The sequence below is a fragment of the Pristiophorus japonicus genome, chromosome 9, assembly GCF_044704955.1.
Source record: "Pristiophorus japonicus isolate sPriJap1 chromosome 9, sPriJap1.hap1, whole genome shotgun sequence".
NCBI classification, from domain to species: Eukaryota; Metazoa; Chordata; class Chondrichthyes; family Pristiophoridae; genus Pristiophorus; species Pristiophorus japonicus.
In genome coordinates, this window is record NC_091985.1 from 146,374,005 (window position 1) to 146,398,671 (window position 24,667).

At 49.1% G+C, this 24,667-nt stretch overlaps 1 protein-coding gene across 1 annotated transcript in view; it reads left to right on the forward strand.

The window, feature by feature from the left end:
• Positions 1–24,667, forward strand: part of syne1b (spectrin repeat containing, nuclear envelope 1b) — a 420,847-nt gene that overhangs the window by 345,844 nt on the left and 50,336 nt on the right. Inside the window, exons 98-106 of the mRNA XM_070891000.1 lie at positions 1,718–1,880; positions 3,671–3,811; positions 3,904–4,059; positions 4,963–5,172; positions 10,229–10,330; positions 10,598–10,717; positions 11,710–11,910; positions 16,353–16,526; positions 23,972–24,103. Coding sequence (XP_070747101.1) covers positions 1,718–1,880; positions 3,671–3,811; positions 3,904–4,059; positions 4,963–5,172; positions 10,229–10,330; positions 10,598–10,717; positions 11,710–11,910; positions 16,353–16,526; positions 23,972–24,103 — 1,399 coding nt within the window. The remainder of the gene's footprint in view (positions 1–1,717; positions 1,881–3,670; positions 3,812–3,903; positions 4,060–4,962; positions 5,173–10,228; positions 10,331–10,597; positions 10,718–11,709; positions 11,911–16,352; positions 16,527–23,971; positions 24,104–24,667) is intronic.

Below are 24,667 nucleotides of genomic sequence, written 5' to 3' on the forward strand. Positions count from 1 at the left end.
AGACTCTTTGTGTCCTCCTCACAACTTGCTTTCCCACCTATCATTGTATCGTCAGCAAATTTGGCTACATTACATTACTTTATCCAAGTCATTAATATAGATTGTAAATAGTTGAGGCCCCAGCACCGATCCCTGTGGCACCCCACTAGTTACAGTTTGCCAACCTGAAAATGACCCATTTATCCTGACTCTCTGTTTCCTGTTAGTTAGCCAATCCTCTGCCATGCTAATATATTACCCCCAGCCCCGTGAGCTCTTATCTTGTGCAGTAATCTTGTGCTACTGCTTCCTTAATAATGGATTCCAGCATTTTCCCAGTGATAGATGTTAGGCTAACTGGTCAATTGTTTCCTGCTTTCTGTCTCCCTCCTTTCTTGAATAGGGGTGTTACAATTGCGGTTTTCCAATCTGCTGGGACCTCTCCTGAATCTAGGGAATTTTGGTAGATTACAACAAATGCATTCACTATCTTTGAAGCCACTTCTTTTAAGACCCTATGATGCAGGTCATCAGGTCCAGGGGACTTGTCAGCCTTTAGTCCCATTAGTTTGCCGAGTACTTTTTTTCTAGTGATAGTGATTGTTTTAAGTTCCTCCCTCCCTTTTTGTCCATTGATTATCGACTATTATTGGGATGCTTTTAGCGTCTACCGTGAAGACAGATACAAAATATTTGTTCAAAATGTCTGCCATTTCCGTTTCCCATTATTAATTCCCCAGTCTCATCCTCTAAGGGGCTAATGTTTACTTTAGCCACTTTCTGTTTTTATATTTCATGCTAGTTTACTCTCTCTTTTCTCCCTTTATTATTTTTTTAGTCATCCTTGGATGGTTTCTAAAAATGTCCCATTCTTCTGGCCTACCACTATTCTTTGCAATATTGTATGCCTTTTCTTTCAATTTGATACCATCCTTAACTTCCTTAGTTAGCCATCCTTCTCGTAGACTCTTTCTCACTGGAATATATCTTTGCTGAGAGTTACGAAATATCTTCTTAAATGTCTGCCACTGCTTATCGACCTTTTTTCTACCTATTTTCCCAGTCCACTTTAGCCATAGCGGGTGAATGTCCTTGGGGGTGCACCCATCCCTCTGTCGCAACCTCGGAAACCCCGCTTACATGCGTAACTTTGATTTCCATCAAAATTAGAGGAGTTGGAGATGGCCCGAGGAGGTTCCACCCCTGTAAGCTTCTAGACTGAGACCCCCGGACCCTAGGCCACCAGATCTCAGTCCCATCATCAGATCTCTGTATTTACTGACTCACATTAATTCTGTTGTTGATCACTACTAAAATTCAGCGACCCAGGGAATCAGGACAGTGTGCCCCAGGCATGTTACTGTTACACACACACATAAACCTTCAAACACCTAGGATGGCAGCCCCAGTGATTCTTGCTCAGCTGATTGGATAGATGTCCCTCCCAGCTCTCACAGACACTGACTAAGTCTATCTGGTGAGTTTCTGAGCCATACAGTCCAGGCCCATTATGGTCAAGTAATCTCCTGATGTCACTTGACCAGGACCACATATAGGCCGCCTGGTGCACATGGAACTGTATCCTAGCAAAGATTTGACACCTTTGTGATTACAGGGGAGAAGGTGGGCAAGTATGGACACTGACAAGGTATTTTCCTGCTCAGATGACTTTGCCGTCCGTCGGTGATTGGGGAGACGGCATTTCTGACTGTTTGGGTTTTTTTGTTTGCTTTGTCAGCGAGACGGCCCAGCCTGAATCTTTATCGCAGGAGCTTGGTTTCGAGGGGGAGAAGGCATTCGCATTACAGCAACTGAGACTGAAGTGGCAGAATCTCCAGAAAGAGATCAGCGCCAAGCAGAAGATGTTCAGAAATACATTGGAGCAAAACCAGGAGCAGCAGGTAACTTCTGGAGCATGCAGCCCCCATCCTGCAGTGTGTCGACTTCCAAGTGAATGGACTTGCATTTATGTAGCACCTGTCACAACCCCAGGATGTCCCAAAGCACTTTACAGCCAATGAAGTACTTTTGAAGGATAGTCACTGTTGTAATGCAGGAAACGCAACAGTTAATTCACACACAGCAAGCTCCCACAAACAACAATGTCATAATGACCACGTGATCTGTTTTAGTGATGTTGGTTGAGCGATAAATATTGGCCAGGACACCGGCAGAACTCACCTGCTCTTCTTCGAATAATGCCATGGGATCTTTTACATTCCTTGACATTACATAAGAGCCCATGGATTAAGGTCTCATCCGAAAGACAGCGCCTCTGACAGTGCAGCACTCCCTCAGTACTGCGCTGGGAGTGTCAGATGAGATGTTGTGGCTCAATCTCTGGAGTGGGGCTCAGAGGCAAGAGTGCTACTGATTGGCACTTGCGAGCTTCAACTCCAATCCTCGGTCCCTGTTGTTGTACAGCTGTCTTGCTCTTTTCGCTTCGTTGCTTTAAACATAGAATTACACACACACTCAGTTGTAGTAAAGGCAGGATCTGATCTTTTATTTAAACATTCATACTAAACAAACCAAGTGTGAAAGTTACTGAGACACTTCACAAAGGCAGCTCTCTGCTTGCTCCGATTTCCATGGCTGCTTGGAGGCAGACACCTTCTGAAATTCCAGTGTCTAGTGTCTAATATGTGTGTGTCAAACTCTCAACTTTATTCCAAAAAAGCCTTTGAACTCTTGTTTCCTTGCTTAGTACATTTAGACAATTAACATGCAGACGATGTAGAATCAAAATGGCATTGTACTGAAATCATGGCTAACTGCTTTCTGAATTACTATACACAAACCAGATCGTTTAACATACAGATGATGTCATCAAATTATTATTCGCATAGTAACAAAGTACACTCAAATACAGACAATGTCATGAATTTTTTTTTTTATTTTCCGTTGCCAATCTTTCCAATTCTTTGTCAAATCACAAACGCCAGAGGTCACCTTGCACACATCAAGGATCACTCTGCGCCAATGCTCTTAGCCAAAAGGCCGAGAGCCACTGCACCGTTCCTGGAAGTACTGCAATACCAGGTTCGTGCCATGGAGGTGGATGGGTCAAGCCCCCCACCCACCTCATATAGACAATGTCATGAATTACTATACACAACTCAGATTATTATTTGCATAGTAACTAGTTACACTCAAATACTTAACATACAGATAAATGAGCAGACACTCATTATCCTGAGGTCAAGTCTCACTGCCATAAATTGACTCCCACCATTAAGTACTGTAAACACACAGGTGATCAGATAGACACATTTCAATGGCTAAACGGCTCCATATCGTCTAGCAGCCTGTTTCGATCCAAACATCCTGTTTTAATCCAAACTTCAATCTTCAACCTTTAAACTTTTCGATATCTCCAGACTGCACCGAACAAAGCGTTTCAGAAATGTGGGCTTGCACTCCCAGATCTGTGACTGTGGTTCCTGTTGGGAGCTCAGGATCGGTGTATTTGGCCTTATCTTGTGCCAGAGGGGCAGCAATGGCAGCTATTGAAGTGGCCTATCTGGAGCATATTTAGGGTAGGGATGTACCAATAAATAAATAACACACAGGTCTAGCTCGTAATTACATTCACTGATAGACTGCAACATCGTGGGGCTTTTGTACGAACACAACCATTTTTGAAAACGGTCATGGTTAATGCCTTTTCACTTCCTCTCCGTACCGTTAGCAGGTTTATGGTCTGTCCAGTGGGGTATCGAGTGGTATGGCTTTATTTAAAGGAGAAGCACAGACATTGGACAAGTCTGTACAGACAGTCAAATCCCTGTTAACTGGACTCAGCCAAGCTTTTGGAGATATTTCCGCTCAGGTACAGTATGATCTTCCTTTCTCATTGTTATTAAAAAAGTATTTTTGATTGAAGCAATAAGAGAGTCACAGTTACTTTCCATGTCTGTGAAGGGTAAAGATGCTGAGGAACAGAGCCTCCCCCTGGAGCACAAGTTGTATGATGCCACATCAGCTGCCTCCCGTTGGTTGGATGGTGTTGAAGATCACTTATTGGCCAGTGCAAGTTTACTCCCAGAAAAAGTTGAAGCACACTTGTATCATGAGGAGGTAAGAAATGGTCGGGGTCACAAATATTTAAAGCCAATGGGCTGGATTTTAGGCTTTTCTGTTTTCTGGGCGAAAACCAAGGCGGGGCTGGAAAGTTACCGGCCAGGAATAGTCTGAGCTTTGGTAAGGAAGTTTCGGCATCTGGGCCCTGTGTCAGGGTACACAGTGCGAAGGGAGGCCTTTTACACTTTTCGAAGCGCAAAAATGGGGAACTCGCGAACTAAACTGCCGGGCCATGTGCGCTCCGAGAGAGGCCAGGGTGGGTGGGGGTGGAACCTTTAAACAAACCACATAATCATTCCCAAAACATTGCCCATGCCACCACAACACAAGTCACTGAAAAAAATTAAAAGAACAAACACTCACGCTTACTCTTGGCGCACTTGACCTTCCTCACCGCCGCCGGCATGGTTGGACCTCTCCGATTTCCCAGGCGGCCATTGCGGACGCACTTCCGGGCGAACGGGCCAGGCAAGTGGCCAAACTCCTGCCGGTGTTGCAACCAGAGACGTTGCACACACGGCGCAGCTCTTCCCGGAGGTGCTGCTCAGCGCTGCCGCAAAACACGACCGGAGGATCGCGAAGGGGCGCAGGAGATCTGAACCTTGCCTTTCACGCTGCTCCGGGGCGAAACCCGAAGCGTAATGGGCCGGAATGTCCGGAATTAATTCACACAGTGCGTTATTAAGGGTCTATAGGTATACTGCACAGGACCTGTGCTTACATCCAGATGGTTGGATCCCTTAGCCCAGGGAGAGAAGAGAAGTGAAGATCGAGGACTTCCTCTCGGTCAGTCAGGTTAACTTGAGGTAAACTCGCGACTGGGAATAGATCATCCAGCCTCTCTAGTACAGCAAGAGTTAATCCATTGGGACTGCAACTGCTTTTATTTTTGTTACTTAGGGTCTTGCAAAGGATATCGAGGACGTGATTGAAGAAGTGAATGAGAAAAAGAGTGCCTTTTTCCATATTCTCCCCGAGACCAAGAAGAACCAGGACGTTATTGAGGAAAGCCTGAGCTGCCTCCAGGAAAGACTGCGTGCGGTGGGGCTAACCGTGAAGCAGCAGTGTGAGCAGATCAAAGACCGACTGCAGCAGCTGATGGAGTACCAAGTAAGTGGCGTTCTGCACTTGGGAGCACTTGGGTTTGAGTTAACTACACTGCAGGATTATAGTGGTTGTAGCGCTTGCGGCTTGTCGTGTCCCAGCCAATTTCAAAAGCACGTTGCATTACACCTGTAGGTGCGTATCTGCACAGAGTGCTCACCTGTACTCAAAGCTCACATACTTATTATTAGATAACACATTAATTTGATATCATCGTTCATAGTTAAATAGCAAAATGTAAGGTGATTTTGTGCAATTTAAGAAGTAGAATTGATTGGAGCAGAGAAGTTTCCATGCGGGACAGCTAGAATATGTAAAATTGAGGCACTATTGCGCCACCATTGGTGGGAGGGAGTCATTACAGTGATCAGTTTACATAGGCAGTTCTTATTGAAAATGAAGACATGGGATTTTATAATGATAAAGGTTAATAGGAAGTGTATGTAGACATAAGTGTCAGCTGTGGCTCAGTGGGTAGCACCCTCGCCTCAGAGTCAAAAGGTTATGAGTTCAAGTCCCACTCCAGGAACTTGAGAAACTTTTTAAACAATTTGGGAAAACTTTAAAATTTTTAAAACAACTTGGAGAAATTGGAAAACTTTTTTTTTTAAACTTTGGAAGAAACTTTTAAAACATCCCTTGGAACTCCAGCGGACAGCTGACCTTCCTAATGCCTGCCCCCAACCAAGCCTCGGGCCACCTACCATCAAGGGTGCTACTCGGCGCCGAGCTTACGGCCAAAATCTCGCCGTAGGCAATTAGGCTCATGCAGCAGTGCCTGGTCTCCAGTCGTCTTGGATCCCCTTGTCACAGGACCAAGACCTTACTCAGCTAAGCCCGTGTGGTAGCTGGCGTGCAGCGGCCACCCCGCGTTAAAAGAACTCACGCACAGGCATCTTCCACTTCGCTAACATGAAATTCTGGTCCTGGAACGTCAGGACCCTCATGGACAACTCCAACAGCGACAGGCTGGAACGCCATACCACCATAGTTGCCCGGGAACTTAGATGCTTTGACATCGACATCGCCGCCATAAGCGAGACCCAGCAGGCAGGAGAAGACCAGCTCAAGGAACAAGGTGAAGGTTACACCCTCTTCTGGAAATGAAAAACAGAGGAAGAACGCCACCTTCACGGAGTCGGCTTCGCCATCAAAAATGAGCTGGTCGATCACCTCACAGACTCAGGGTTAACGAATGCCTCCTGACTCTTCGATTCACCCTATCCCGAAACCAATGTACCACAGTCATCAGTACGTACGCCCCAACACTCGATGCAACGGATGAGACCAAAGAGGGTTTTATTCCAACCATAAAACATCCCTGTCCCGCGTCCCTGCGGGCAATAAATTGATCCTCCTAGGTGACTTCAACGTCTGGGTCGGCAAAGACACTGCCCTCTGGGGAGGTGTGATTAGCAGAGAGGGGGTCGGGAAAGCCAACTCCAGCGGTACCCTACTCCTGACAAAATGTCTGGAACATAAATTTCTCATCACCAACACACTGTTCCGCCAGATGACAAATAGAAGGCATCGTGGCAACAGCCTCGCTCCAAACACTGGCACCTGCTCGTCTATGTCATCGTCGGAGCCAGGGATCGCAAGGATGTGCGCATCACCTGCGCCATGACAGGAGCTAACGATTGCTGGACGGACCATCGCCTAATCCGTTCCATCATCAATATAAACATAGCCCCAAAGCAAAGGAGACAGCAGAAGCAGTGCTGCAAAAAAGTCAATGCCGGGGCACTTAAAGACCCAAGTAAGGGAGCCCTATACAGCCAGCGCCTCACAGCTAACCTGGCATGCCTTGATGACCCTGAGATGCTGAATGCCCACATCGTTTGGTCTGTCCTCCAGGTCTCCATAACCAGTGCCTGTGAAGAGACACTTGGTTACTCAACCAGAAAACACCAGGACTGGTTTGATGAGAATGATCAGGAGATCCAAGAATTAATGGATCGCAAGCGCAGGGCATTTCTGAGCCTCAAGCAACGACCCAACTCGGAAGCAGCAAAGCAACATTACAGACGGCTCAAGGCTGAGCTCCAACAAAAAACCTGGGACCTAAAGAACAGGTGGTGGCTGGAGAAAGTACAGGAGGTACAACAACTGGCCGACAGCCACGATATGCCAGGATTCTTCATCGCAATCATGGCCACCTACGGTCCAAACGCCCAAGGCCCCAGCCCACTGCTAGCCAAGAACTGGGAAACACTTATCAAGGACACAGAGACTGTCAGGGGCTGCTGGAAGGAGCAGTTTGAAGATCTCCTCAATCGAGACTCTGCCTTTGACTCGAGTGTTCTCGATTCCATCCCGCAGCATGTGACCCGCCACCACCTCAGTGAAATCTCAACGTAGCACGAGGTAGGCAAAGCCATAAGGCAGCTCAAGAACAACAAGGCTATGGGAGCAGATGGAATCCCTGCTGAGGCGCGAAAGTATGGCAGAGAGGCGCTGTTGGCATGGATACATGACCTCATCTCTCTCATCTGGAGGGAGGAGAGCATGCCAGGAGATCTCAGAGATGCAGTGATCGTGACCATCTTTAAAAAAGGGGACAAGTCCAACTGTGGCAATTACAGGGGAATCTCCCTGCTATCAGCCACTGGGAAAGATGTCGCTAGATTCCTCCTCACCCGTCTTCTCCCTGTGGCTGAGGAGCTCCTCCCGGAATCACAATGCGGATTTCGTCCCCTACGGGGTACAGCAGACATGATCTTTGCAGCGTGACAGCTGCAGGAAAAATGCAGGGAGCAGCACCAGCCCTTATACATGGCCTTTTTCGACCTTACAAAGGCCTTTGACACTGTCAACCGCGAGGGTCTATGGAGTGTCCTCCTCCGTTTCAGATGCCCCCAAAAGTTTGTCAACATCCTTCGCCTGTTCCGCGATGATATGTAGGCCACGATCTTTACCAACGGATCCATTACAGACTCAATCCACGTCCGGACCGGGGTCAAACAGGCCTGCGTCATCGTCCCAAACCTCTTCTCAATATTCCTCGCTGCCACGCTCCACCTCACAGTCAACAAGCTCCCTGCTGGAGTGGAACTAAGCTACAGAACCAGTGGAAAGCTGTTTAACCTATGCTGCCTCCAGGCCAAGTCCAAGACCACCCCAACCTCTGTCGTTGAGCTACAGTACGTGGACGAAGCCTGCGTCTGCGCACATTCTGAGGCTGAACTCCAGGACATAGTCAATGTATTTACTGAAGCATATGAAAGCATAGGCCTTATGCTAAACATCCGTGACAAAGTCCTTCACCAGCCTGTCGTCGCGGCACAGCATTGTCCCCCAGTCATCAAGGTCCACGGCGCGGCCCTTGACAACGTGGACCATTTCCCATACCTCGGGAGCCTCTTATCAACAAAAGCAGACATTGATGCGGAGATTCAACATCATCTCCAGTGCACCAGTGCAGCCTGAGGCCGCCTGAGGCAAGGAGTGTTCGAAGACAAGGCCCTCAAATTTGCCACCAAGCTCATGGTCTACAGGGCTGTAGTAATATCTCTCTCCTGTATGGCTCAGAGGCATGGACCATGTACAGAAGACACCAAGTCGCTGGAGATATATCACCAACGATGTCTCCGGATGATCCTACAAATCCCCTGGGAGGACAGGCGCATCAGTGTCCTCTTCCAGGCCAACATCCCCAGTATTGAAGCACTGACCACACTCGATCAGCTCCGCTGGGCAGGCCACATTGTTCGCATGCCAGACACGAGACTCCCAGAGCACATGCTCTATGCGGAGCTCCTTCACGGCAAATGAGCCAAAGGTGGGCAGCGGAAACGTTACAAGGACACCCTCAAAGCCTCCCTGATAAAGTGCGACATCCACACTGACACCTGGGAGTCCCTGGCCAAAGACCGCCCTAACTGGAGAAAGTGCATCCGGGAGGGCGCTGAGCTCTTCGAGTCTCAATGCCGAGAGGATGCATAAATCAAACGCAGGCAGCGGAAAGAGTATGCGGCAAACCAGTCCCACCCACCCCTTCCCTCAACGACTATATGTCCCACCTGTGACAGGGATTGTGGCTCTCGTATTGGCTGTTCAGCCGCCAAAGAACTCACTTCAGGAGTGGAAGCAGGTCTTCCTCGATTCCGAGGGACTGCCTATGATGCTGATTATTATGAGGGAGCGCTGCACTGTCGGAGGTGCCGTCTTTCGGATGTGATATTAAATCGAGGCCCTGTCTGCTCTCTCAAATGGACGTAAAAGATCCCTTGGCACTATTTCAAAGAAGCGCAGGGGAGTTATCCCCCAGTATCCTGTCCAATATTTATCCCTCAATCAACATAACAAAAACAGATTATCTGGTCATTATCTCATTGCTGTTTGTGGGAGTTTGCTGTGCGCAAATTGGCTGCCGCATTTCCCACATTACAACAGTGACCACACTCCGAAAATACTTCATTGGCTGTAAAGCGCTGTGAGACATCTGGTGGTCATCAAAGGCACGAAACAAATCCAAGTTTTTTTTCAATTATAATTTTAGTGATGTTGATTGAGGGATAAATATTGTCCAAGACGCTGGGAAGAACTCCCATGCTCTGCTTCAAATCGTACCATGGGATCTTTCACATCCACCTGAGAGGGCAGATGGAGCCTCAGTTTAACATCTCATCTGAAAGATGCCACATTGAAGTGTCAGCCTAGATTTTATGCTCAAGCCTCTGGAGTGGGGCATGAACCCACAATGTTCTGACTCAGAGGCAAGAGTGCTACCCACTGAGCCCCGGCTGACACTTGTCAACATGGATGTGAAGCATGTATAGAGTGCACGCCTATACAGATTGCAAAGACACAGAGCCTGAGTACCCCTCTAGCTCTGGGTTCTGAATTGGTGATTTGGGCTGGTGGTGCACGAAGGAGATGTGTGGGCATGAGAGCGCTCAGTGTCTGGAGGCTGCCGATGCTCGAGTTTGTAGATCAGTTTGATGCTATACCTGTACTACAGTACTTGATGTGTGTCGTCGCCTGTGCGTCACGTAATCGAAACTCATGTGGAAGTGTAGGCTTGACCTTTCGAAATCTCATTGCTGTTCTTTGCTTGTAGACGGAGTTGAAGCTGCTGATCACCTCCCTGGCTGACAGTAAATACATTGTCCTACAGAAGCTAGCCGAGGCTTTGGAGCACACTGTCACAGAGCAACTGCAGGTAAAAGTCATAACTGCTTTCTATACATTGCTTTCCAGTCAAGCTGCTGATTCAATCTTTTCCAGGTGTAAGGGGCGAAATGGAATTGCAAAATGGATAGTGGGGGGAAGGGAAAGCAACTTTTAAAGATGATTGCCCCTTAAAGAATTTGTGAATTTCTGACTCTACGGCACAGAAGGAGGCCATTTGACCCATCATGCCTGAGATGGTTGTGTTATTGTAAATGTGTCTGGAGGCTGCATTAAGATCTGTCATTTTCGTTCATAGGCCATTTTGCAGACAGAAGATGACCTGAGGGAATTTGAGATGCGAATTGGCCACTTAAAGGAGCGAGGAGAGGAACTGCAGCCAGATCAGGCTATCCTCCTGGATCTTTCTAAAGTACAGGTCAGTTACGATCGAGACTTATCGGGAACGGTCACTGCCAAGACCAGCTCGACCGTTGAGCAGTAACATCCTTTCATCACAGAAACAGATATTTTTTTGGGGGAGTGGGGGCAGATTCTGGCCTGTGCTGAATTCAGGCCCCTGTCAGGAGCTGGTTTTACACAGTCCCATTTTACTGTGTACTCCTCAAACTGATCCCACCTAGAAATCATAGTACCGGAGGAGTATGTATATGTATTTGTGTTATATGTATGTGTGTGTGTTGATATATGTACATTTGTGTTGATATATTTGTGTGTTGGCATCCATATTTGTGTGGTTATAGATGTAATGTGTTGGTTTGTGTGGTGGGTATGTATGTGGTATGGGGTGTGTGTTGGTTGTATATGTAATGTTTTGGTTGGTTGGTAGATGTGTGGTATATGTGTTGATTGTAGACGTAATGTTCGTATGTGTGGTGTGTGTGAAAGTGGATTTGGAAACTGCTAAAAAGTATCTTCTTCATGAATATTAATATCAGTATTATGGGTTGGATAGTGCACTCCCGCTGCTCCTGTCCACTGTGTGTGCCTCAGCCTGAATGAACTGATAACGCGAGATCAGTCCCTTTTAGTATCTCGGTGGCACTTGCGGCAAATAGCGTTGCATGGATCGTGGAGGGAGGGCGGGGGGGGGGGGGGTGAATATCAGGCACCAGCAGCCAGTAAAGGGCCGCTGACTATCCTTAAAATACTGCCACTTTTTGTTTTCAATCCCTTCTGGTGATGGGGGAGGGGGAAAGAAAGGAGTAGAATAGAATTCTTTCAAGAATTTGCCAAGCAATGGCAAGGGCATAAATGCAGAGGGCCATCCAGGAGAAAATTCGAACAATAAAATTGGGCCTCGCTTGCAGCATTGTTTGTCCCAGTCACATCCAATAGAAGTGATGGATTTAATGAAATGTGTGCAGTCAGATCCCGGTGCATTTAATATAGCATTTCATCCCTTTAAAGGATATGTACGAAGAGTTGACGATGATCATTGGCTCCAGGCGCACTGATTTAAACCAGAGCCTGGCGTTGAGGGGCCAGTATGAACAAGCCCTGCAGGATCTGGCCGACCTGACCGACACAGGCCAAGAGAAGATGACACTGGACCAGAGGATCCTGGTCACCTCCAGGGAAGATGTCAAAAGCCTTCTGGATAAGCACAAGGTGAGCATGGTGCTCAGGATGGCACGCTGTTGCCTAGACCCCCACAGGTGCAAGGATCGGAGCCACAGGCAAGCGCCCCCCCCCCCCCCCCCCCGATTCTCCGAACCTTTAGATGACCGGTCAGAAAATGACGGGCAGGGCACACCCGAAATTGCCGACCCCACTTCCTAAAATCGACCCTGTGGTCCCACCGGGATCCAAGTCCCCTTGGATGTGCTCTCCACCCCCCCAGAGTTAGTCTCTAACTCAACCACACATTGATGTCCGAACACACTGGTAGAGTCTGACTGGGACAGAGACAGGCTGTCAGGTGGATCTATGGATTCAATCTTTCCAACTCTGACCTGCTGTACAACCCGCTCTTCCTTTTGACCCACCACTGATGACAGAGTCTTTCGCCGTCTTGACCCTACTCCAGTTCTCCCTCCCTAAACTGGAGTATAAACGTAGGGAAGTCCTGCTACAGAAGGATAGTATGCAGGTACAGCAAGTGATCAGGAAGGCCAATGGAATCTTGGCCTTTATTGCAAAGGGGATGGAGTAAAAAGCAGAGAAGTCTTGTTACAGCTGTACAGGGTATTGGTGAGGCCACACCTGGAATACTGCGGCAGTTTTGGTTTCCATATTTACGAAAGGATATACTTGCTTTGGAGGCAGTTCACAGAAGGTTCACTGGGTTGATTCCGGGGACGAGGGGATTGACTTATGAGGAAAGGTTGAGTAGGTTAGGCATCTACTCATTGGATTTCAGAAGAATGAGAGGTGATCTTATCGAAATGTATAAGATTACGAGAGGGCTTGACAAGGTAGATGCAGAGAGGATGTTTCCACTGGTGAGGGAGACTAGAACTAGAGGGCACGATCTTAGAATAAGGGGCCGCCCATTTAGAACTGAAATGTGGAGAAATTTCTTCTCTGAGGGCTGTGAATCTATGGAATTTGCTGCCTCAGGGAGCTGTGGAAGCTGGGACATTAAATAAACAGTTTCTTAAATGATAAGAGGATAAGGGGTTATGGGGAACGGACAGGGAAGTGGAGCTGAGTCCATGATCAGATCAGCCATGATCTTATTGAATGGCGGAGCAGGCTCGAGGGGCCGTATGGCCTACTCCTGCTCCTATTTCTTCTGTTCTTATGTTCTTATAACTACACAGGGCGTTGGTGAGACCACACCTGGAGTACTGCGCACAGTTTTGGTCTCCGTATTCAGGGAGGGATATACTTGCATTGGAGGCAGTTCAGAGAAGGTTCACAAGGTTGATTCCTGAGATGAAGGGGTTGTCTTTTGAGGAACGGTTGAGCAGGTTGGGCCTTTACTCATTGGAGTTTAGAAGAATGAGAGGTGATCGTATTAAAACATATTAAGTTTCTGAGACGTGAATTGGCTAGAATAGACTGGCAAATGATACTTAAAGGGTTGACGGTGGATAGGCAACGGCAGACATTTAAAGATCACATGGATGAACTTCAACAATTGTACATCCCTGTCTGGAATAAAAATAAAACGGAGAAGGTGGCTCAACCGTGGCTAACAAGGGAAATTAAGGATAGTGTTAAATCCAAAGAAGAGGCATATAAATTGGCCAGAAAAAGCAACAAACCTGAGGACTGGGAGAAATTTAGAACTCAGCAGAGAAGGACAAAGGGTTTAATTAGGAGGGGGAAAATAGAGTATGAGAGGAAGCTTGCCAGGAACATAAAAACTGACTGCAAAAGCTTCTGTAGATATGTGAAGAGAAAAAGATTAGTGAAGACAAACATAGGTCCCTTGCAGTCAGATTCAGGTGAATTTATAATGGGAACAAAGAAATGGCAGACCAGTTGAACAAATACTTTGGTTCTGTCTTCACGAAGGAAGACTCAAATAACCTTCCGGAAGTACTAGGGGACCGAGGGTCTAGTGAGAAGGAGGAACTGAAGGATATACTTATTAGGCGGGAAATTGTGTTCGGGAAATTGATGGAATTGAAGACCAATAAATTCCCAGGTCCTGATAGCCTGCATCCCAGAGTACTTAAGGAAGTGGCCCTAGAAATACTGGATGCATTGGTGATCATTTTCCAACAGTCTATCGACTCTGGATCAGTTCCTATGAACTGGAGGGTAGCTAATGTAACACCATTTTTTAAAAAAGGAGGGAGAGAGAAAACGGGTAATTATAGACCGGTTAAGCCTGACATCAGTAGTGGGGAAAATGTTGGAATCAATTATTAAAGATGAAATAACAGCGCATTTGGAAAGCAGTGACAGGATCGGTCCAAGTCAACATGGATTTATGAAAGGGAAATCATGCTTGACAAATCTTCTAGAATTTTTTGAGGATGTAACTAGTAGAGTGGACAAGGGAGAATCAGTGGATGTGGTGTATTTGGACTTTCAAAAGGCTTTTGACAAGGTCTCACACAAGAGATTGGTGTGCAAAATCAAAGCACATGGTATTGGGGGTAATGTACTGACGTGGATAGAGAACTGGTTGGCAGACAGGAAGCAGAGAGTCGGGATAAATGAGTCCTTTTCAGAATGGCAGGCAGTGACTAGTGGGGTGCCGCAGGGCTCAGTGCTGGGACCCCAGCTATTTACAATATATATTAATGATTTAGATGAAGGAATTGAGTGTAATATCTCCAAGTTTGAAGATGACCCTAAACTGGGTGGCAGTGTGAGCTGTGAGGAGGACGCTAAGAGGCTGCAGGGTGACTTGGACAGGTTAGGTGAGTAGGCAAATGCATGGCAGATGCAGTATAATGTGGATAAATGTGAGGTTATCCACTTTGGTGGCAAAAACTCGAAGGCAGAATATTATCTGAATGGCGGCAGATTAAGAAAAGGGGAGGTGCAACAAGACCTGGGTGTCATGGTACATCAGTCATTGAAAGTTGGCATGCAGGTACAGCAGGCGGTGAGGAAGGCAAATGGTATGTTGGCCTTCATAGCTAGGGGATTTAAGTATAGAAGCAGGGAGGTCTTACTGCAGTTGTACAGGGCTTTGATGAGGCCTCACCTGGAATATTGTGTTCAGTTTTGGTCTCCTAATCTGAGGAAGGACATTCTTGCAATTGAGGGAGTGCAGCGAAGGTTCACCAGACTGATTCCCGGGACGGCAGGACTGACATATGAGGAGAGACTGGATCGACTGGGCCTTTATTCACTGGAATTTAGAAGGATGAGAGGGGATCTCATAGAAACATATAAAATTCTGACGGGACTGGACAGGTGAGATGCAGGAAGAATGTTACCGATGTTGGGGAAGTCCAGAACCAGGGGACACAGTCTAATGATAAGAGGTAAGCCATTTTGGATTGAGATGAGGAGAAACTTCTTCACTCAGAGAGTTGTTAACCTGTGAAATTCCCTACCGCAGAGAGTTGTTAATGCCAGTTCATTGGATATATTCAAGAGAGAGTTAGATATGGCCCTTACGGCTAAAGGGATTAAGGGGTATGGAGAGAAAACAGGAAAAGGGTACTGAGGTGAATGATCAGCCATGATCTTATTGAATGATGGTGCAGGCTCGAAGGGCTGACTGGCCTACTCCTGCACCTATTTTCTATGTTTCTACAGTGAAGACTACCCTGTGACTAATGCAGATGCAGTATAACATGGATAAATGTGCATTTATCCACTTTGGTAGGAAAAACATAAGGACAAAGTATTATTTAAATGATGATGGTTTGGGAAGTGTTGATGTACAGAGGGACCTTAGTGTCCTTCTACACCAGTCATTGAAAGCAAACATGCAGGTGCAGCAAGCAGTTAGGAACGCAAATGGTATGTTGGCCTTCATTGCAAGAGGATTTGAGTACAGGAGCAAAGATGTCTTAATACAGTTATACAGGGACTTGGTGAGACCACACCTGGAGTATTGTGTGCTGTTTTGGTCTCATTACCTAAGAAAGGATATACTTGCCATAGAGGGAGTGTAGCGAAGGTTCACCAGACTGATTCCTGGGATGGCAGGATTATCTTAGGAGGAGAGATTGGGTCGATTCGGCCTGTATTCACTAGAGTTTAGAAGAATGAGAGGGGATCTCATTGAAATGTATAAAATTCTGATTGGGTTGGACAGGTTAGATGCAGGAAGAATGTTCCCGATGTTGGGGAAGTCCAGAACCAGTGATCACAGTCTCAGGATACGGGGTAGGAAATTTAGGACCGAGATGAGGAGAAATTTCTTCACTCAGAGGGTGGTGAACCTGTGGAATTCTCTATCACAGAAGGCTGTGGAGGCCAAGTCACTGATTATATTTAAGAAGGGGATAGATAGATTTCTAGAAACAAAAGGCATCAAGGGGTATGGGGAAAAAGCGGGAATATGGTGTTGAGATAGAGGATCAGCCACGATCATATTGAAAGGCAGTGCAGGCTCGAAAGGCCGAATGGCCTACTACTGCTCCTATTTTCTATGTTTCAAAGTCTATCAGATGTTTGTACATTTTTTGCAGGAATTTTTCCAAGGGTTGGAGTCTCACAAGATCCTGACAGAAACACTTTGTAAGAAAGTAAGCACCTGTACCCATCAAAAGGAAAGTAGCTCCCAGGAGGAACTGATGAGCAAGTCCTCGGCCTTACTGAAGGAGGCTCACAGGAGAGGCGTGGAACTGGAGGGCATCCTGGAGGTAAGCTCTTTGACACGCAGTTAGAGTCGGCAACAGTTTGTCGTGTTTTGCAATGTGTCATCCAAAATTGGTCCCCAACCAAACGTCAGGGTTAGGGACAATTTTGTGTTGTAAATGATCGTATAATGTCAGTTTATGACCATTACACTGTATAATGTAAGATCTGTGTGGAATTATGTATCATCAACATGACAGAGTAATGCCCCAAAGCTGATTGTTCTGGGTTAACTGAATACTTCTGTTTCTATTGATATCTCACCAGAGTTACAGAGAGACATAACATTTTGTGGTTAACATGGAGGTAAACACGGGATCCTGGATTTGGTGTAACTGGGGTCGTGTATCTGGTGTAACTGGGATCGTGTATCTGGTGTAACTGGGGTCGTGTATCTGGTGTAACTGGGGTCGTGTATCTGGTGTAACTGGGGTCGTGTATCTGGTGTAGCTGGGGTCGTGTATCTGGTGTAGCTGGGGTTGTGTATCTGGTGTAACTGGGGTCGTGTATCTGGTGTAACTGGGGTCGTGTATCTGGTTTGGCTGGGGTCGTGTAGCTGGGGTCGTGTATCTGGTGTAGCTGGAGTCGTATATCTGGTGTAGCTGGGGTCGTGTATCTGGTGTAGCTGGGGTCGTGTAGCTGGGGTCGTGTATCTGGTGTAGCTGGGGTCGTGTATCTGGTGTAGCTGGGGTCGTGTATCTGGTGTAGCTGGGGTCGTGTATCTGGTGTAGCTGGGGTCGTGTATCTGGTGTAGTTTGGGTTGTGTATCTGGTGTAGCTGGGGTCGTGTATCTGGTGTAGCTGTGGTCGTGGATCTGGTGTAGCTGTGGTCGTGGATCTGGTGTAGCTGTGGTCGTGGATCTGGTGTAGCTGTGGTCGTGTATCTGGTGTAACTGGGGTCGTGTATCTGGTGTAACTGGGGTCGTGTATCTGGTGTAGCTGGGGTCGTGTATCTGGTGTAGCTGGGGTCGTGTATCTGGTGTAGCTGGGGTCGTGTATCTGGTGTAACTGGGGTCGTGGATCTGGTGTAGCTGGGGTCGTGTATCTGGTGTAACTGGGGTCGTGTATCTGGTGTAGCTGTGGTCGTGGATCTGGTGTAGCTGGGGTCGTGGATCTGGTGTAGCTGGGGTCGTGTATCTGTTGTAGCTGGGGTCGTGTATCTGGTGTAGCTGGGGTCGTGTATCTGGTGTAGGTGTGGTCGTGTATCTGGTGTAACTGGGGTCGTGTAGCTGGGGTCGTGTATCTGGTGTAACTGGGGTCGTGTATTTGGTGTAGCTGGGGTCGTGTATCTGGTGTAGTTGAGGTCGTGTATCTGGTGTAACTGGGGTCGTGTATCTGGTGTAGCTGGGGTCGTGTATCTGGTGTAGCTGGGATCGTGTATCTGGTGTAACTGGGGTCGTGTATCTGGTGCAGCTGGGGCCGTGTATCTGGTGTAGCTGTGGTCGTGCATCTGGTGTAGCTGGGGTCGTGTATCTGGTGTAGCTGGGGTCATGTATCTGGTGTAGCTGGGGCCGTGTATCTGGTGTAGCTGGGGCCGTGGATCTGGTGTAACTGGGGTCGTGTATCTGGTGTAGCTGGGGTCGTGTATCTGGTGTAGCTGGAGTCGTATATCTGGTGTAGCTGGGGTCGTGTATCTGGTGTAGCTGGGGTCGTGTAGCTGGGGTCGTGTATCTGGTGTAGCTGGGGTCGTGTATCTGGTGTAGCTGGGGTCGTGTATCTGGTGTAGCTGGGGTCGTGTATCTGGTGTAGTTTGGGTTGTGTATCTGGTGTAGCTGGGGTCGTGTATCTGGTGTAGCTGTGGTCGTGGATCTGGTGTAGCTGTGGTCGTGGATCTGGTGTAGCTGTGGTCGTGTATCTGGTGTAACTGGGGTCGTGTATCTGGTGTAGCTGGGGTCGTGTATCTGGTGTAGCTGGGGTCGTGTATCTGGTGTAGCTGGGGTCGTGTATCTGGTGTAACTGGGGTCGTGGATCTGGTGTAGCTGGGGTCGTGTATCTGGTGTAACTGGGGTCGTGTATCTGGTGTAGCTGTGGTCGTGGATCTGGTGTAGCTGGGGTCGTGGATCTGGCGTAGCTGGGGTTGTGTATCTGGTGTAGCTGGGGTCGTGTATCTGGTGTAGCTGGGGTCGTGTATCTGGTGTAGGTGTGGTCGTGTATCTGGTGTAACTGGGGTCGTGTAGCTGGGGTCGTGTATCTGGTGTAACTGGGGTCGTGTATTTGGTGTAGCTGGGGTCGTGTATCTGGTGTAGTTGAGGTCGTGTATCTGGTGTAACTGGGGTCGTGTAGCTGGGATCGTGTATCTGGTGTAACTGGGGTCGTGTATCTGGTGCAGCTGGGGCCGTGTATCTGGTGTAGCTGTGGTCGTGCATCTGGTGTAGCTGGGGTCGTGTATCTGGTGTAGCTGGGGTCATGTATCTGGTGTAGCTGGGGCCGTGTATCTGGTGTAGCTGGGGCCGTGGATCTGGTGTAACTGGGGTCGTGTATCTGGTGTAACTGGGGTCGTGTATCTGGTGTAACTGTGGTCGTGTATCTGGTGTAGTTGTGGTCGTGTATCTGGTGTAGCTGTGGTCGTGTATCTGATGTAGCTGTGGTCGTGTATCTGGTGTAGCTGTGGTCGTGTATCTGGTGTAACTGGGGTCGTGTATCTGGTGTAACTGGGGTCGTGTATCTGGTGTAACTGGGGTTGTGTAGCTGGGGTCGTGTATCTGGTGTAGCTGGGGTCGTGTAGCTGGGGTCGTGTATCTGGTGTAGGTGTGGTCGTGTTTCTGGTGTACCTGGGGTCGTGTAGCTGGGGTCGTGTATCTGGTGTAACTGGGGTCGTGTATATGGTGTAACTGGGGTCGTGTATCTGGTGCAGCTGGGGTCGTGTATCTGGTGTAACTGGGGTTGTGTATCTGGTGTAGCTGGGGTCGTGTAGCTGGGGTCGTGTAGCTGGGGTCGTGGATCTGGTGTAACTGGGGTCATGTATCTGGTGTCACTGGGGTCGTGGATCTGGTGTAACTGGGGTCGTGGATCTGGTGTAGCTGGGGTCGTGTATCTGGTGTAACTGGGGTCGTGGATCTGGTGTAGCTGGGGTCGTGGATCTGGTGTAGCTGGGGTCGTGGATCTGGTGTAGCTGGGGTCGTGGATCTGGTGTAGCTGGGGTCGTGTATCTGGTGTAGCTGGGGTCGTGTATCTGGTGTAGCTGGGGTCGTATATCTAGTGTAGTTGGGGTCGTGGATCTGGTGTCACTGGGGTCGTGGATCTGGTGTCACTGGGGTCGTGTATCTGGTGTAGCTGGGGTCGTGTATCTGGTGTAACTGGGGTTGTGTATCTGGTGTAGCTGGGGTTGTGTAGCTGGGGTCGTGTATCTGGTGTAGCTGTGGTCGTGTATCTGGTGTAGCAGTGGTCGTGTATCTGGTGTAACTGGGGTCGTGTATCTGGTGTAGCTGGGGTCGTGTATCTGGTGTAGCTGGGGTCGTGTATCTGGTGTAGCTGGGGTCGTGTATCTGGTGTAACTGGGGTCGTGTATCTGGTGTAACTGGGGTCGTGTATCTGGCGTCGTGCAGCTGGGGTCGTGTATCTGGTGTAGCTGGGGTCGTGTATCTGGTGTAACTGGGGTCGTGTATCTGGTGTAACTGGGGTCGTGTATCTGGTGTAGCTGGGGTCGTGTATCTGGTGTAGCTGGGGTCGTGTATCTGGTGTAGCTGGGGTCGTGGATCTGGTGTCACTGGGGTCGTGGATCTGGTGTCACTGGGGTCGTGGATCTGGTGTCACTGGGGTCGTGGATCTGGTGTCACTGGGGTCGTGGATCGTGGATCTGGTGTAACTGGGGTCGTGGATCTGGTGTAGCTGGGGTCGTGTATCTGGTGTAGCTGGGGTCGTGTATCTGGTGTAGCTGGGGTCGTGTATCTGGTGTAGCTGGGGTCGTGTATCTGGTGTAACTGGGGTCGTGTAGCTGGGGTCGTGGATCTGGTGTAACTGGGGTCGTGTATCTGGTGTCACTGGGGTCGTGTAACTGGGGTCGTGGATCTGGTGTAGCTGGGGTCGTGTATCTGGTGTAACTGGGGTCGTGGATCTGGTGTAGCTGGGGTCGTGTATCTGGTGTAACTGGGGTCGTGTATCTGGTGTAGCTGGGGTCGTGTATCTGGTGTAACTGGGGTCGTGGATCTGGTGTAGCTGGGGTTGTGTATCTGGTGTAACTGGGGTCGTGGATCTGGTGTAACTGGGGTCGTGGATCTGGTGTAGCTGGGGTCGTGTATCTGGTGTAACTGGGGTCGTGGATCTGGTGTAGCTGGGGTCGTGGATCTGGTGTAGCTGGGGTCGTGTATCTAGTGTAGCTGGGGTCGTGGATCTGGTGTAGCTGAGGTCGTGGATCTGGTGTAGCTGGGGTCGTGGATCTGGTGTAGCTGGGGTCGTGGATCTGGTGTAGCTGAGCTCGTGGATCTGGTGTAGCTGGGGTCGTGTATCTGGTGTAGCTGGGGTCGTGTATCTGGTGTAGCTGGGGTCGTGTATCTGGTGTAGCTGAGGTCGTGGATCTGATGTCACTGGGGTCGTGGAACTGGTGTAGCTGGGGTCGTGGATCTGGTGTAGCTGGGGTCGTGGATCTGGTGTAGCTGGGGTCGTGGATCTGGTGTAGCTGAGCTCGTGGATCTGGTGTAGCTGGGGTCGTGTATCTGGTGTAGCTGGGGTCGTGTATCTGGTGTAGCTGGGGTCGTGTATCTGGTGTAGCTGGGGTCGTGTATCTGGTGTAGCTGAGGTCGTGGATCTGATGTCACTGGGGTCGTGGAACTGGTGTAGCTGGGGTCGTGTATCTGGTGTAGCTGGGGTCGTGTATCTGGTGTAACTGGGGTCGTGTATCTGGTGTAGCTGGGGTCGTGTATCTGGTGTAACTGGGGTCGTGGATCTGGTGTAGCTGGGGTTGTGTATCTGGTGTAACTGGGGTCGTGGATCTGGTGTAACTGGGGTTGTGTATCTGGTGTAACTGGGGTCGTGGATCTGGTGTAACTGGGGTCGTGGATCTGGTGTAGCTGGGGTCGTGTATCTGGTGTAACTGGGGTCGTGGATCTGGTGTAGCTGGGGTCGTGGATCTGGTGTAGCTGGGGTCGTGTATCTAGTGTAGCTGGGGTCGTGGATCTGGTGTAGCTGAGGTCGTGGATCTGGTGTAGCTGGGGTCGTGGATCTGGTGTAGCTGGGGTCGTGGATCTGGTGTAGCTGAGCTCGTGGATCTGGTGTAGCTGGGGTCGTGTATCTGGTGTAGCTGGGGTCGTGTATCTGGTGTAGCTGGGGTCGTGTATCTGGTGTAGCTGAGGTCGTGGATCTGATGTCACTGGGGTCGTGGAACTGGTGTAGCTGGGGTCGTGGATCTGGTGTAGCTGGGGTCGTGGATCTGGTGTAGCTGGGGTCGTGGATCTGGTGTAGCTGAGCTCGTGGATCTGGTGTAGCTGGGGTCGTGTATCTGGTGTAGCTGGGGTCGTGTATCTGGTGTAGCTGGGGTCGTGTATCTGGTGTAGCTGGGGTCGTGTATCTGGTGTAGCTGAGGTCGTGGATCTGATGTCACTGGGGTCGTGGAACTGGTGTAGCTGGGGTCGTGTATCTGGTGTAGCTGGGGTCGTGTATCTGGTGTAACTGGGGTCGTGTATCTGGTGTAGCTGGGGTCGTGTATCTGGTGTAACTGGGGTCGTGGATCTGGTGTAGCTGGGGTCGTGTATCTGGTGTAACTGGGGTCGTGGATCTGGTGTAGCTGGGGTCGTGTATCTGGTGTAGCTGGGGTCGTGTATCTGGTGTAGCTGGGGTCGTGTATCTGGTGTAGCTGGGGTCGTGTATCTGGTGTAGCTGTGGTCATGTATCTGGTGTAACTGGGGTCGTGGATCTGGTGTAACTGAGGTCGTGGATCTGGTGTAGCTGGGGTCGTGGATCTGGTGTAGCTGGGGTCGTGGATCTAGTGTAACTGGGGTCGTGGATCTGGTGTAACTGAGGTCGTGGATCTGGTGTAACTGGGGTCGTGGATCTGGTGTAACTGGGGTCGTGGATCTGGTGTAACTGGGGTCGTGGATCTGGTGTAACTGGGGTCGTGTATCTGGTGTAGCTGGGGTCGTGGATCTGATGTCACTGGGGTCGTGGATCTGATGTCACTGGGGTCGTGGATCCGGTGTCACTGGGGTCGTGGATCTGGTGTAGCTGGGGTCGTGTATCTGGTGTAGCTGGGGTCGTGTATCTGGTGTAGCTGGGGTCGTGGATCTGGTGTAGCTGGGGTCGTGTATCTGGTGTAGCTGGGGTCGTGTATCTGGTGTAGCTGGGGTCGTGGATCTGGTGTAGCTGGGGTCATGTATCTGGTGTAGCTGGGGTCGTGGATCTGGTGTAGCTGGAGTCGTGGATCTGGTGTCACTGGGGTCCTGGATCTGGTGTAGCTGGGGTCGTGTATCTGGTGTAGCTGGAGTCGTGGATCTGGTGTCACTGGGGTCCTGGATCTGGTGTAGCTGGGGTCGTGTATCTGGTGTAGCTGGGGTCATGTATCTGGTGTCACTGGGGTCGTGGATCTGGTGTAGCTGGGGTCGTGGATCTGGTGTAGCTGGAGTCGTGGATCTGGTGTAGCTGGGGTCGTGGATCTGGTGTAGCTGGAGTCGTGGATCTGGTGTAGCTGGGGTCGTGTATCTGGGGTCGTGGATCTGGTGTAGCTGGGGTCGTGTATCTGGTGTAGCTGGGGTCGTGTATCTGGGGTCGTGGATCTGGTGTAGCTGGGGTCGTGGATCTGGTGTAGCTGGAGTCGTGGATCTGGTGTAGCTGGGGTCGTGTATCTGGTGTCACTGGGGTCCTGGATCTGGTGTAACTGGGGTCGTGTATCTGGTGTAACTGGGGTCGGAGATCTGGTGTAGCTGGGGGTCAGAGATCTTGTGCATCGGAGGTGCTGAGATCAGACACAGCAAAGTCAGAGATGTGGCGTAGCGAGGGGACTGAGATCTAACGGAGCAGGGTTGGAGATCTGATTGGAACAGGTACCCAGGCGTTTTTCTCACTTTGTGCTTGGAATCAGAACATTCTCTAGGTGCTGTGAATAGGGAATTCCCCTCCTACTGTTTTACAGGAAAGTTTCTTCTTATACCTGATTTATTTAGTAAATTGTATATTGGTTTAGAGCCTGAGTCTCACTTTGAATGTATATTCAGTTCGCTTTTGAAAGTGTTAAGAATCACAACATGATAGGTGATGCTTCCCTATAGTCGGTGTACAGAGTAAGGGTTGTGTGTTTTGATTCCTATGTGTGCTATTGTTTACCTGAATATTGGGCCGAAAAAGCTTAACTCCAATTTGTAGGGGCCATAGGGTCCGCTTATGGAAATGACCGGGAGCACTAAACCAGAGAGTATATCCAGCGTAAAAACCTGACAGTGTGACACTTCCTTTGAACAGTTTTCAGTTTTCAGTAGCAGTTGGAGCAGCGATGCCTGAAGTATTCTACTGTCTGTCCCCTTTAGACCTGGACCAATCTGGCGAAGGATTACGAGGCTTTGTACAGGCAGCTGGAAGGGGTGGAGAGCAGTATCCCCGGAGCTGGACTGGTGGAAGAGTCTGAGGAGCGACTCACTGAACGGATCACTCTATATCAGGTTGGTTCGTGTTTAAGTTACGGCTTCTTAGGAACATGGGAGCAGGAGGAGGCCACTCTGCCCCTCGAGCCTGCTTTGCAATTGCATTGGATCATGGCTACTCTGCACCTCAACTTAATTTACCAGCCTTTGCTCCATGTCCCTTGATGCCCTTACCTCTTAAAAATCTATCGATCTCAGTCTTGAAAGTTCCAGTTGACCCCCAGTATCCACAGCCTTTTGGGGGACAGAGTTCGAGATTGTCACTACTCATTGTATGAAAAAGTGCTTTCTAATTTCACTCCTATATGACCCAGCTCCAATTTTAAGGGTATGCCCCCTTGTTCCTGATTCACCCACCAGAGGAAATACTTTCTATCTTCCCCACTGAATTCTTTGAACATTTTAAACACCTCGATCAGATCACTCCTTAAATTCAGGCCCCATGTGCAAGTGTAAGAAGGCTGAAAAGTTCAATGAGGACTCGTGTTTAAGACCTAGGACAGATCAGGTGCTGTGCTTTATGCCAGAATGGCCTGGTATCTCAAGCCTCATCCCTGGCATTATCTGGGTGAATCAACACTC